The sequence below is a fragment of the Meleagris gallopavo genome, chromosome 6 (assembly GCF_000146605.3).
Source record: "Meleagris gallopavo isolate NT-WF06-2002-E0010 breed Aviagen turkey brand Nicholas breeding stock chromosome 6, Turkey_5.1, whole genome shotgun sequence".
NCBI classification, from domain to species: Eukaryota; Metazoa; Chordata; class Aves; order Galliformes; family Phasianidae; genus Meleagris; species Meleagris gallopavo.
The window spans coordinates 49,997,369-50,010,466 of record NC_015016.2 but is presented as its reverse complement, the minus strand read 5'-3'; the positions used below and the strand labels follow the sequence as shown (position 1 = coordinate 50,010,466).

Below are 13,098 nucleotides of genomic sequence, written 5' to 3'. Positions count from 1 at the left end.
TCTCACTCTCTATCAGTCAGTGCCTTCATTCATGGATAATGATTAAAGACAATGCTAGACCACGTTAGACTATTTGAGTGACTTGTCATAATACTTACTTAATTTTACCTGGACCTTGTCCATATCCTTTGGCTTCAAGTTTTCGATAGAAATTGCGTAGTTTGGCTTCAAAATCTCTCCTGTATGGAGAGGGTGCTCTTGCGCTTGCTCGCTGCAGTCCTGATGGGAAAAAAACATTCTATACTGCAAGGTTCTTTTAAATTCTTCCAAATCATGCAGCCCATGTTTCCAGACACAACTCAAAAACAAATGCTTCAGGAACTTCTTACACTAATACACAGGGCTTTTATGCACTTAGTATGAATTCATAGAATCACAGAATGATAGAATCACCAAGGTTGGAAAAGACCTACAAGATCATCCAGTCCAACCATCCACCTATCATCAATAGTTCTCACTAATCCATGTCCCTCAACACAACATCCACCACCTCCCTGTGCAGCCCATTCCAGCACCTGACCACTCTTTCAGAGAAGTACTATTTCCTAATCTCCAACCTGAATCTCCCCTGGCGCAACTTGAGGCCATTCCCTGTAGTCCAATCACCAGTTACACAAGAGAAAAGGCCGACTCCCAGCTCACTACAACCTCCCTTCAGGTAGTTCTAGAGAGCAATGAGGTCTCCCCTGAGCAGACTCCAGACTCCAGTCTCCAGACTGAACAATCCCAGCTCCTTCAGCTGCTCCTCATAAGGCCTAATTCTACTCTACCTGTCATTAAAGCAGTTTTAAGTTCCTATAACACACTGATTCTGATGACTTCCAGGACCTGTATTTTCTTCACTGAGATAACAGTTAAGTTGGCATTGTGTGTGCATGCCTTTGGGTTGCCTGAGCCTTTAACTATGATTGATCTGAATGAAAATGCAAGGGTCAGAAAGGCATGACTGAAAGGTTGACATGCATAACTCTCACTCATGATCATTGGTATTTAGATTTTCTTTTTCACTTTTAAATGATCTCTCTCTTTTGCACTGAATAGCAGATCTCCTTACTTGGCAGGATTAAACTTCTGGAGCTCAAAGCAGCATTTCTGTCTGGAGCCTAGCACCCCAGCCAAACAGAGAATCAGGTTTCCCGGAGTTAATCTGACTGTATATTAAATGCTTCCAGTCATCAACACAAAAACCCTTTGTGGCACTGAAAAGGATTTCTGTCAGCAAGAAATGTGACATTTTCCTATTATGGTTCACACACACAGCAGATTTTCAGTAATTTGGGATCTGTTTTGTTTTGAAGTCTGCGTTTTCAAAGTGGCTGATTAGTCCTTCTGAAGAAGTGCCATGCCATGGAAAGAAGTCATGGATCATGTCAAAGAATGGATCCATGAAATCCCATTTCCCTTTCTCATTAGAAAAGACAATATAAACAAGCTCTTATATGAGAATTCTGGCAGAAAGTCTTCCATAGGAAGGAAAAAAAAAGGATCATGATTGCCAGGAGGAAAGCACATTACTAATTCTGTGCCAGTAAAACAGAAAGGAGTATTTACATGCTGTGCAAGGAGAATCCCTTGCGACACTTTTGTTAGATGTTTTGTCCCCCATAACATAAGGGAATTGTGGCTATCAAGGGATATGAAAGCAGTGGCAAAAATAAGCAAGCATGTTGCCACAAATCAGCATTTGCTCTTTTGTTTTCACAAAAACAGAGAAAGATCAGTGCATTTCTGTAAGCCATGTTCTTGCCAAATACCTAGATTTGGTCTTGCAGGAGACTTGTTTCTGATCTGTCCTGATGCAGAGGAAAGGGGCTACATTTATTTACAATGATGTTCAAACTCATTCATGACAATAGAGCATTCTGACAAAACACTGGTCTCTTGGAGACAAAGGCTCAGCATTTAACTTCTTGGCATAAAAGAAAATTCATTTTTGCATAGCCACCTCTGAGATTTGGACATCTCTTATCCAATCATTTTGTTTGAAATCAGATAGTATAAAAGGATGTTTTCAAATATCAGCCAAAAATGGATTTCTTCAGATCACATTTCTGTAAATTTCTCTAGCAGTGACCACTGGACACAGTCATGCAGTGAGACTGCAGTGGGGGGGTTGTATATCTTGGCAAAACAGAGACATCAGCTCCTCAAATTTCTATAGCATAAACAATAACTACAGAGACATACCACAGCTGGAAATAACCTTCTCAGACAGCATGTCTTTCTGGAAAATATGCTTCCTGTCAAACTGAAGTTCTCAACACAGGAGGTCAGACAGGATGATCAAGATAATTCCATCAGGTCTTAAAATAGATGAGTCTTGGAAAGAGGTGAAGTATTTGGAACACAAACTGGAGGTGAGTTAACTCTATAGCAGAACTAGAAGTACTGCAATAAGCCTTTGATTTGGATGTTGCTCTTTGCTCTTGTCACATAACACGAATGTGCTTTCATGTCAGCAAGTTATATTTGAAGCACACTATTCTCTTTTTATCTGAATCCTCCCCAGATATATGAAAAGCAGCAAAATGCATTCTTTCACATGTGCAATTCCTGATTTGTGTGCTCTGTTAACATTTCAACAGACATGTAACAGCAATGGCAACTGATCCAGCAAAAATGCAGATTTGGAGTGGGCCCTGGAATTAACAGGTTAACAATTCATGCTGGTTCTCCATCTGTTCTTTTGTATTTATTAGAATAAATACCAAGACTGCAAGATTTTGAGTTATTTTTCCCTTCCCTTACCTGGAGAATTCTGGGGTGATGAGCAGGGTGAGCAGCGAGGAGAGAAACTGTAACCAGGATGGAAAGTGGCCTGGAGTGGTATGTAGGACATGATATCTTCTTCAAAAAGGCTGCATGTAAAAAGTGATAGAGAGAGGTTTCGTACACATTCATCACATGAGGTAATGCAACATTTTCCATGTAAACTCAAAACAACACGAAAGTCCTTAAATGTGCTAAAAAATAGTAGTTAGCACATAAAGAACAAGCTCCCCAGTCCCAATAAAAGTCTTTTTACCCAGGCAACATTTACTGCACTTGAAGGTTCATTTGTGGGATGTGGCTCTGTGTGTATGAACAGCATTACTGTACTAAAATTAGCAATTTTATGAGCAGTTACATTATTTGTATTGTGAAAGAAGAGGGGTTTTTTTTCTTCCTTTTGTAAAAACAAAACAACTTTCAAATGAAACATTTTTACTTGATTGTTTTTATCTGCTTTTTGATGGTAACAGCTGAAATGATTGAGCTGACTGTGGATGGAGTTTGTTAGACTGATGGAGGCTGCCTTCCAGGAAGTAAGAATGGAATGATAGACACTGACTGAATTGTTTTGGGTGACTCTCAGTAACAACAAATCTTATTTTAATTACAAATGGTATGGAAGATTTAACAAAATCTTTTGATTTGTGCTGGAAAAGAGACAGACACTTTCTCTGGTACAATAAATAACAATATTATGCTTTTGATCAAATTTCTTACCTCAGCAGAATTACTAAATCTGCATCACAGGACAACTTCTCAAGCCCATGCGTACCCTCTGTCCGAATATAATGGATCTTCTCCCTGAAACATAAATGATATTATTGACAAGAGGGGAATGAAAGAAAAAGGTGAAGAGAACATGCCACAATCAACGCATGAGTAAGATATAAAATTATTATTCCTTGGCATTTTGCCAGTTCCTGTTTCTCTCTTTAAAAAAATGGCAGACAGCTTAACTGCCTGATTAATTTGCTAATCACACTAACAAACTAGTAAAAAAAAAAATCTATTTATACCAGTGAGTTGCCTGATCCTGAAGCCAAAGACACGATACCATATTTTAGAAAACAAAATAATTCTTCACCTTGTAAGCCCATGTGTAACATTATGGCTACAGTCACTGACAGACAGACTTCTAGTTTAAGGTTACAACTAAGATCTCACCTTTCATTAACAGTATCTCATATAATACCACTTCCTGTACCTCTGCCCATTCTAGCTGGTAAAAAACACACTAGAATATCAAGAATATGATATCAATTGATAATCAAAGAAGTTACACGGTGCGTGTACAAAATCATGCATTTTGCTGCTTTAAATGAATTCTAACAAGGATGGAAAGCACGGGATAGGATCCCAACAGTAGGTCAGACCCGTGAAAAACACAGAGCTACATCCCAACCTGCCAGCATGCTTCTGTAGCACTGCTGTATCCAAGATAACAAGCACCAAAATATCAAGTCAAAAGATTCCATGTGAAGTCAAGGATGTACTTTAGTACTTCTCTGGATGGGGCAGAGTCAAACCCTGTAAAAGATGGACATTTGTCCCCTAGGAGTTTGCTTAAGGTCTGCTATATGAGCATTAGATAGCAGTTTGGGATAACTTCCAACCTAAGCTTCAATCAAAGCAATGACTTGGAGGCAAAGGGCTCCATATCTTGTTACAAATTTTAATACGTGCTGGCTAAGCTGTGTAGTCCCTATCACTAGTCAATTTTGTTCTCTGCTCTAAAGGACATAAAACCATCATCTGTTCTCTGAGAAATGAGAATTCAAATTACAGCTGGGGAAAAAAAGTCTGAAGTAATTTGATGGTGAGGATAAAAAATTCTCAGTTACAGAAATGTACATCTTGAGTACAAGCAGCAGTTTTCATTCTTTCTTTCTCATTTTATTTGCATGTATTAATTCCTTCAGGAAGCAAGTCTAATCCTTGCCCCCAAAGAACTCTTTGTCTTGCTCTCATGTGTAAGTTATGAGTCAGGATGGCTATCAGCAGAAAGTTGGCTACAAGATCTTGAAGGCTATTTTCTTGCTCCTCCTTCGCTTCTTTACCAGGTCCCCAGCAGCACTTTTCACTGTGCAGAGCAAACTAAACGTTTCGGCCAAGCTGTGTGCTGGTTGAGCTTGGTATGGCTGAGACTGACTCAAACCAGCTCAGGTTCTAGGCCAAAACAGTTAATCTAACTTCTGGAATTAGAATGAATTTAAAATTGTATTGGCTTTTAGTTCTGATTTCTTTCTTTTTTTTACACCTAACAGAAAATAAATGGGTGTAATAAAAACAGAGATATGATTTAATTACTTAAGAAAGGACTACCTTTAAGTCAGGAGAAAGACAGGAGTACTTCATAATATTGCTGCTTATAAAATCGAGAATGACTATGTCCTTGGCTTGAGTATAAATCTGACCACAAGGGAAATTCCTTCTACTGAAATTACTCGCTTTTTGCTGCTCACTCCCATCAAAATTGCATGTTAATGCTATCTTCTGAAAAGCAAGGTGATAACTGTAGAAGAAGATAGTTTCTGTTGGTCAGTGATACTTAGTGGCAGTTCTGGATTTTTTTGCAATAGTTAGTTGAATTTGCTTTTTTCACTACCGTAAATAATTTATGGAATTTGGTGTCAGCAATGTGGAACAAAGCAGTACCTGAGTGCATGGTTTCTGGCCAAACTGGGCTGACGCTCTTGCAGCATCTCAAAAATGTTAGGTTGGCGTAGAAATGCAACAATCTTGTCATTGTAAGCTAGAAAAGGAAAAAAGTAATACAGAGGCTTTATTTACTACTGAGGGGGCCTTTAGGACATTACTGTGATGATGCAGGGGCCCACTGACTGCACTGCCAGCGAGCCAAGGGACAACACGGAGCTATGTATGTGATTGACAAATTGTTCTAAAAGCTTTTTTGTGAGCTCTGCTTTGAAAAGGGACACTTGACTTACCCAGAGGTAATGTCTCATAATGGTGCTGGTTTCGAATAGCTGTTACGAGACTATTGCCTGGTCTGGCCAACAGAGTAACTCCTCTGTTCCGAGAGACTTCAGAAGCCTACAACAAAGGAGGAAAGGGGAAGAATGGGCAAATGGCAATCGACAGCACATCAATTAGTAAAAATGTTTTTGATTTTTACTTTTGTGACTTTCAGAGTGGTTCCATTTTGCTGACTGACTGGAGAACAGAAAGTCTGCACGAAAATTATAGCTTTACAGTTCAGTCAGCTTAAAAATATCAGGTAATGTTGTGCTCCCAAATGGAGGGACACTATTATCCACAGCTATGATACCTCTTCTATGCTGCAGTGAAGGCAACAGAGTCCCAAAGTAAATGCACGTTAGTAAAGGCCTTACAGTGATGGAGTTCTCTGTCACTGAAAATAAAATCTCTGCCATATTATACAGTATCTTGTTCTAGCATAACTGTATTTATGTCAAAATTTTTACAGCAATTTTAATTTGAGAAAGAAAAAACCCACAACACTACAAGTGTTCTCTCTGTATTGTTGAAATGATATTCAATACTGGAATAATATGAGCGTGATATAACTCTGTTGAGCACAGGTCAGAAAAGGGCTTTTGCCTAATTTGCATAACCAGAAACAGATACTGAATTGTATATGCCGAGAAAAAGAACATCAACTAAAAAGTAGGTAAATAAGGAGGAATAAAGAGGAAATTTATCATTGCTACTTAATTGAGAGACTTTACTTAAAGAATGCCACTGTCCTAAACACAGTATCTAGAGGAGAGATTCATGTCAGGAAGGCAGATACATTAGAAGCTGGGCAGACACTTAGATCTAAGGATAATAAAAGCCATACAACAGCAATTTGTCTTCAGTATGTCATTACTTGAAGTGTAACTGTATGTGGGATAGTACAAACTGAGGGGAATGCACCTCTCTCATATATGAGTTCCTCCAAAGTGTGGCCGCAGGAAAGCCAACAGAGGAGCATTGCTAAAAATCTGTGTCAAGACAAGATGTGTATGGATTCCAATTGTCGTTCTACTGGGATGATTCCTTCTTGCTGCACAGACTGTAGTACTTGGCAACTAGTTCTGGAAGAAATTGCTTCTACTCCAATATTTTAAATGCTTAGCTCTGCATACAAGTAAGTAGTGCCAATCCATTTTCAGTATTATGGCCGAATGCCAGGTCTTCCAGCTGGACATAAATGAAAACTGAGAAGCTAAATGTGACTGGCAAGTTGCCTTTGGAGCACATCAAGAATAAAAAGTTTATGTGTAACAAGACACCAGTCAATGTACTTCATACATGTCAACACAAAGGCTAAACAATAAAAAACTTGATGATTCTGATTAAACATACTGTGTGTAATTGAAAACACAAAACTGTTGTGAAAGTGCGTAGTGAAAATTTTTATCTGTGATCCAATTATGATTGTGTTTGTACCCATTTTTTATGTTGGTACACATCTGCCAGCTACAAGAGAGTTATTCCAGTGTCAGGGAGAACAGTCAAGCCTGCAGTACCTAATGGGCTGATGTGCTAATCTTGGTCCAATCCGTCTCACCTTTAAAAACAGGCAATTTATGACTGAACTTTCAAACAGGTCATATACAATGTACTAACTGCAATGCAATGAATGCCACAGGGATTGATGCAATTTAAACAGCATCTATGTTTTTGTCAAAAGCTGTGCAAGTGTAATGAAAACCTTGGTTGTGAAACTACTCGTCTCCTCTTCACCTCTGTTAAGCAATAGCCTTGTGCTGTACTCTGCTCTCACAGGCATACTCTCTAAGTCTTGGCCCAAAGACACAACTCCTCTCTGCTGAGCTAAATCTTCTCTCCTTCTCCCTAGGTCTTCATTTCACATCCTCACAGGCCAACTGGCTGGATCGGGGGGTCCTGGTGGACAACAGGTTGGCCATGAGCAAGCAGCCTGCCCTTGTGGCCAAGAAGCTCAATGGTATCATGCTGTGCATTAAAAAGAATGTGGCAGCAGGTCAAGGGAGGTGATCCTCCCTGTTTACTCTCCCTGGTGAGACCACATTTAGAACACTGCGCCCAGTTCTGGGCTCCCCAGTTCAAAAAAGACAGGGGTCTCCTAGAAGAAGTGCAGCAAAGGGCCACAAAGATGAGTAAGGGCCTGGAGCAGCTCCTGTATGAGGAAAGGCTGAGTAACCTGGGTCTGTTCAGCCTGGGGAAAAGAAGACTGAGGGAGGCTCTGATCAATCTTTATAAAGATCTGAAGGCAAATGGATGAGGCCAGGCTCTTCTCAGTGCTGCATAGCAATAGGACAAGAAGTAATGGTCTAAAAAACTCAAACATAAGAAGTTGCATACAAACATGTGGAAGAACTTCTTTACAGTAAGAGTGATGGAACACTGGAACAGGTTGCCCAGAGAGATTGTGGAGTATTCTTCTCTGGAGATATTCAAGACCCGGCTGGACGCCTACCTGTGTGACCTATTGTAGGGGACCTGCTTTGTCAGGGGGGTTGTACTCGATGATCTCTTGAGGAACCTTCCAACCCCTGCAATTCTGAGATTCTGTAAGCTAAAAATCTCACTCCAACACATGAAATTCTGTGATTCTGTGATTTATAGGAAAAAAAGACATCCAAACATACTATGAAGAAATAGCATGGAACACAAAGTTTCATGGGCCAAGTTGCAAAGATTTGAATCTTTTCTTTGTAAGTGGTGTGCTTTCAGGCACTGATCCAAAGACCTTGGAAATGAATGGGAATGCTTCCAGTGGAGGAGCAAATATTCCCAGAGAGGAAACTAATGGCTACGACAAGGGTGCATAAGCATCATGAGATCTGAGCCACTGAGCCAGTGAGAGTGCCAACACTGTTAGCTGCCTAGACAGAAGGCAGCTCCGTTTCATCTGCTAATCATGCCAAATCAGTGCCCTTGATGAAGAATTTACAGTTTCCTCAGAGTCATTACTCTCTCCACTCTCTTCCCTGTACGTGACATTTTGTTTCTGCCAGTCCTGCAACCATGTGAAGAACTAAGTGCATTTCTTGTGTTAGGTTGGCTGAGTAGCTCAGCAGTGTTTCTGTCCTTGCCTAGGTGAATTTGTAAGCAAGCCTCAGGAAAGTATGAGCCCAAATATGTGTCACCACAAAGGTAGCTTTTACATTCATATCGCTTGAATCAGCCACAATAAAAACATTAATGTGCAGGCTGCTGGCAGAGGGAAGTTGCTGAACTGGTGGGAGAACAGGACTGCAAGAGACACTGATGCACTTCAATCTTCAGAAAATATTGTGCACTATTCACACAAAATTCCAAAACTCCATCAAAGCTACTTATGTCTTGCCTGCCCTTGGTCCTGAAGCACTGACCTCACCCTTAAATGAGCTCCTGATTCTAAGTTCCTTTGGTAGTAGGAAGTGTTCAGACTAGTCCTGCTGGAACAAATGTCAGTATCAATTTCACAAACACTGCTGATGATTTTCTGCAGGAGATAGATCCTGTGGCCCTTATGCATATCTACTCCCACTGACCCGCAATCTTCACAAATCTTCAGTAGTATGAAGAATCTGACTGCTAGTACGCTTTGCTCTTTAACTCCACAAAACAAAAACAGGGTTTATGTACCTGCTATCCTGCCCACGCTACTCAGTGGTAGAAGTCATATCCATGAAACATAGGAAAGACCTGCTTAGCATGATTTGAAGGCCAGGGAAGCAAATCTTAATATGCATTGCTGCACCTGCTAGGGAGTATATCTCTTCAGAGCACAGTATCATAGTGGAGAACGAAGAAAGATATGAGGCTGTTGAAGTATCAAAGTATACAAATAATGAGTGGTTTGCCTTTACTAAAGCAAGACAAGGATGTCAAACATGGATTCTTCTTTTAAAATCTGTTTTATCATCATTTCACTGTGATTTTTAGTTTACTTTTTTATTATTTTATTCTGAAAATGGTAAAAATGTAGATCTTCATTATCAGCAAGCGCTCACAAAAACACTTCAGAAAGAAAAGAACTCTTACTTCTTTGGAAGATAAAAATCCACAAGACCTTTTTTCCAACACGTTTTAATCTGACTGCTGTGAAAAGGGATCAGTGTTAATACTAGCATGGTTACCTCTCCAGCACTGTAGCTACGAAGCCGCTGAAGATGTTGCCTGTGAGTCAAGTGATTAGGGAGACGACCATTCTGCAGTGGGATCCTGGGATCTATGAATGTGGTAGCACGACTGTTGTGGTCAACGAAGAAAGACTGAAATATACAGGAACAATGTGGGGTGGTTATTTTTGGAAGAAGAAAGCCAACAACTGTGGTGACATACAGTGAAAATCATTAGAAACTGTGTGTCAGAAATCCCCTGTTAAGGCATAGCCCACGGAGAGTATCTTCAAATAATAGGACTTTCTTAGCAAAATTTAAAACAGATCTTGGAAAATACATGGAGCTACATAGCTCAAAATTACATGTAATAGCCATGAGGTAAACAAGGTGGAAAAGAATGAAATCACTAGGGAACACTGCTTATTTGGTAGCAAAGCCTCATGGAAGCAGACACTGTCACTGTGTGACAGATCTCTACTCTGGATGAAATCTTTATCAGTCCAGTACTTTCCCAGATATGCTGTGATATTCCACAGGAAGCTAGGTTACCCCTATACTCTACAACATTTGTTCCTGATGCTTTTTTTCTGCTTTTAAAATAACTCTGCGTGGTGTAAGTGTTGTTTAATCCAAATTTTTACCATTTTTGAGACAAGAATGAGGGGACCTTCAGAGATCACGTAGCCTGATGTGCTGTGTTAAACAAGTGATTTGTTTTGTTGGCACTCTTACCTTGCCCTGCTGATCAGTTTTTATTTCCCAGCCACGAGGAAGTTCTAGTCGGGTGTCAGCAAACATGTTGATAAAATTTACAAGGTCTCTGTTGTGCTGATAGCGCTCAAAATTACGAGCATCTCTACGGATCTTCAGAATCATATGCTTCAAACAGGTACTGTTAGTGAAGACTCGATAGGCACTCTTTGAAAAGGAAAACAGAAGTGAGAAAAAAACAGTACTGATATCAAAATGACATGTTCAGTTATTTCCTGGGGCATCTGTCCAAAGAAATGAAGCACATACTGTGAGAGTTGCATTAAATTGAACAACTGTTTTACACAAACATTTAGAAGTAAGAAATATAATCTGGAAAGCCAAACATCCCTCCACACTGTGCACAGTTACTCTCCATATAAACTGCTTCATAAAGCACTCCAAAAAAACAGTTGGCTAAAACACCACCTACTCAAGATGCATGTAGTTGTTCCTATTTCATTTCTTTCATAGACTAGCAGAAAGCCTGCTTGTGTGACTGGATGATCCAAGAAAGGTGCAAAGATCGCTGTGAATATGGATTTATGGTATCATTAAAATTAAGATGCTTTTTTTTAGGAATCATCACTGAAGAGGACTGCAGGGCAGATGTCTGTATGTGAATTTGTTACCTTATTTATGGTCACTTTATAGTGACAGGACAGAAACAGACACATTCAATTGCCTATTTTTGGAAGATATCAATTGCTTTCTGGAACTGAGTATTTGTTTCTGCACTGACTAAAAAGTCTGTCAGATGGAGATGCTTTTATGAGTCACATGAATACCATCCTGAAGGCAGGTAGTCATATCTCACCATGAACATCAAAGACACCTCTTAGAAGAACATCCACTTATGCAGACCTGATCCAGGTGCAGAAAAGGAACCAAACTGAACTGTGTTTGTAGCCTTAGTGTATTCAGTGATACAGTACCACAAAATACACTTGTCGTGGCAACACTTTTTCTCATCCACAGGACACTATACTTGGACCTGTATTCCAGGGAAAAAGTTCAAGGCAGGGTAGGAAACTTCACAGAAAATATGCATTCCTTCTGAGCATTTCACTAGACAGAAAATGAGTGCACTGGTTATACTGGTCACCTGAAAGGACTGAATTACTCACTAGAGCTTTCATTATTCTACATGAAATACTTTCTGCCGTCTCTGTCTTCTTGAGCAATTAAGGGTCAATGGAGAATTCCTGTCTCCAGTGAAGTGAGTCCCAGTGTGTCTATACGCAATATGCCCAGTGAGTCTGGCTCCAAAAGCTTTGAATTCTCAATTTCTATGTACTTCTAATGCATTTTTACCACTATGATGCAATAAAACATTTACAAGTATTAGTTTTATTATGTAAGGTTTATAGTTGTGGTAGTGCTGAGAAGGGAATACTCCTTGCAGCAAAGGTCCTTAATTATGATAAAACATTGGTATACGTAGTGAAATCAAAGAGATATTATCTCTGCCAGAAAATACGACCTGATTATAACTCAGGAAAGTTTTATGGTCACAGACTGCTGAGTTCCCAGGCTACTCTGTTACGGAAGTTCTATTTTCAGCTAATGTTTGGTCAATAACTCTGATAGGCACTACAGAAACCAAGAATGCAATGCAGATGTATCTCTCAATGGAAATAAAGTATCAGCAAAATGACAGCCTTTCCCTTTTAACTCTTACTGCTGCATAATGTTTTCCAAACCCATCTTTGCTGGTATAATTAATAGCTTGAAATTTTAATGGGGGAATGTTGTTAAAATACAACAACTGCATTAATCCAGGAGTTATGTGGGTCATTATTTCTGTGCAAGTGGAATCTATATGACTATTTGACAGATGTTTCAACAGATTGTTATGGCTTCCATATTAGAGACAATTAATAAACTCAAACTGAAGGCTTCTCTTGACTTTTATTTCAGTAAGAACTGAAACTAAGACTTAAATCTCTTGCGAACTTTTTCTTGCACCAGTATAGAAACATTTGCTGCTTCTGTAAATAACTACACTGAATGAAAATGGTACTGTTCCCAGACATAAATCCTGATATATCACCCTGTCAATGGAAGAAATTACGTGCACTCCATAACGTAGTTCAGGCAACGTCAGATGAGTAAATACACGCCGCCTTCTGCAGGGTTTCAGGAGCAATAAGCTCTGGCAGAGGCTTGGAGAAGGACAGACGGCTTCAATCCACACAGGGCTATGGCCAGAGCTGGACATTTGTCATTACCTAAAAACTGTGCTGAGACAACTCTTCAAGTATTTCAATTTCTGTTCATTTCAAAAAGAAAGGGCAACCCTATCCAGAAATAGAGCATTTTCCAAATATTCGGAAGTCATGTGTGGATGCCTAGCTAAACCTGCATTCAAGGTAAGGAAACCAAGACTGGAACTTGATAACTACATCTTTTTTGAGATTTCCCTACCTACTTCCTTGTGGTAAACCTACCACTAAACTTTTTCCACTCCACATCAGGTTTGTAACAAAACACACAGACTTACTGTATTAATTAA

At 39.6% G+C, this 13,098-nt stretch overlaps 1 protein-coding gene across 3 annotated transcripts in view; it reads right to left on the bottom strand.

Moving 5' to 3' along the window:
* Nucleotides 1–13,098, bottom strand: part of HECW1 (HECT, C2 and WW domain containing E3 ubiquitin protein ligase 1) — a 182,138-nt gene that overhangs the window by 38,167 nt on the left and 130,873 nt on the right. For all 3 annotated transcript variants that reach the window (XM_010713107.2, XM_010713108.2, XM_019616710.2), the window contains exons 14-20: nt 10,566–10,751; nt 9,849–9,983; nt 5,721–5,826; nt 5,428–5,524; nt 3,490–3,573; nt 2,749–2,858; nt 99–219 (exon numbers count right to left, since the gene is read on the bottom strand). In XM_010713107.2, coding sequence (XP_010711409.1) covers nt 99–219; nt 2,749–2,858; nt 3,490–3,573; nt 5,428–5,524; nt 5,721–5,826; nt 9,849–9,983; nt 10,566–10,751 — 839 coding nt within the window. The remainder of the gene's footprint in view (nt 1–98; nt 220–2,748; nt 2,859–3,489; nt 3,574–5,427; nt 5,525–5,720; nt 5,827–9,848; nt 9,984–10,565; nt 10,752–13,098) is intronic.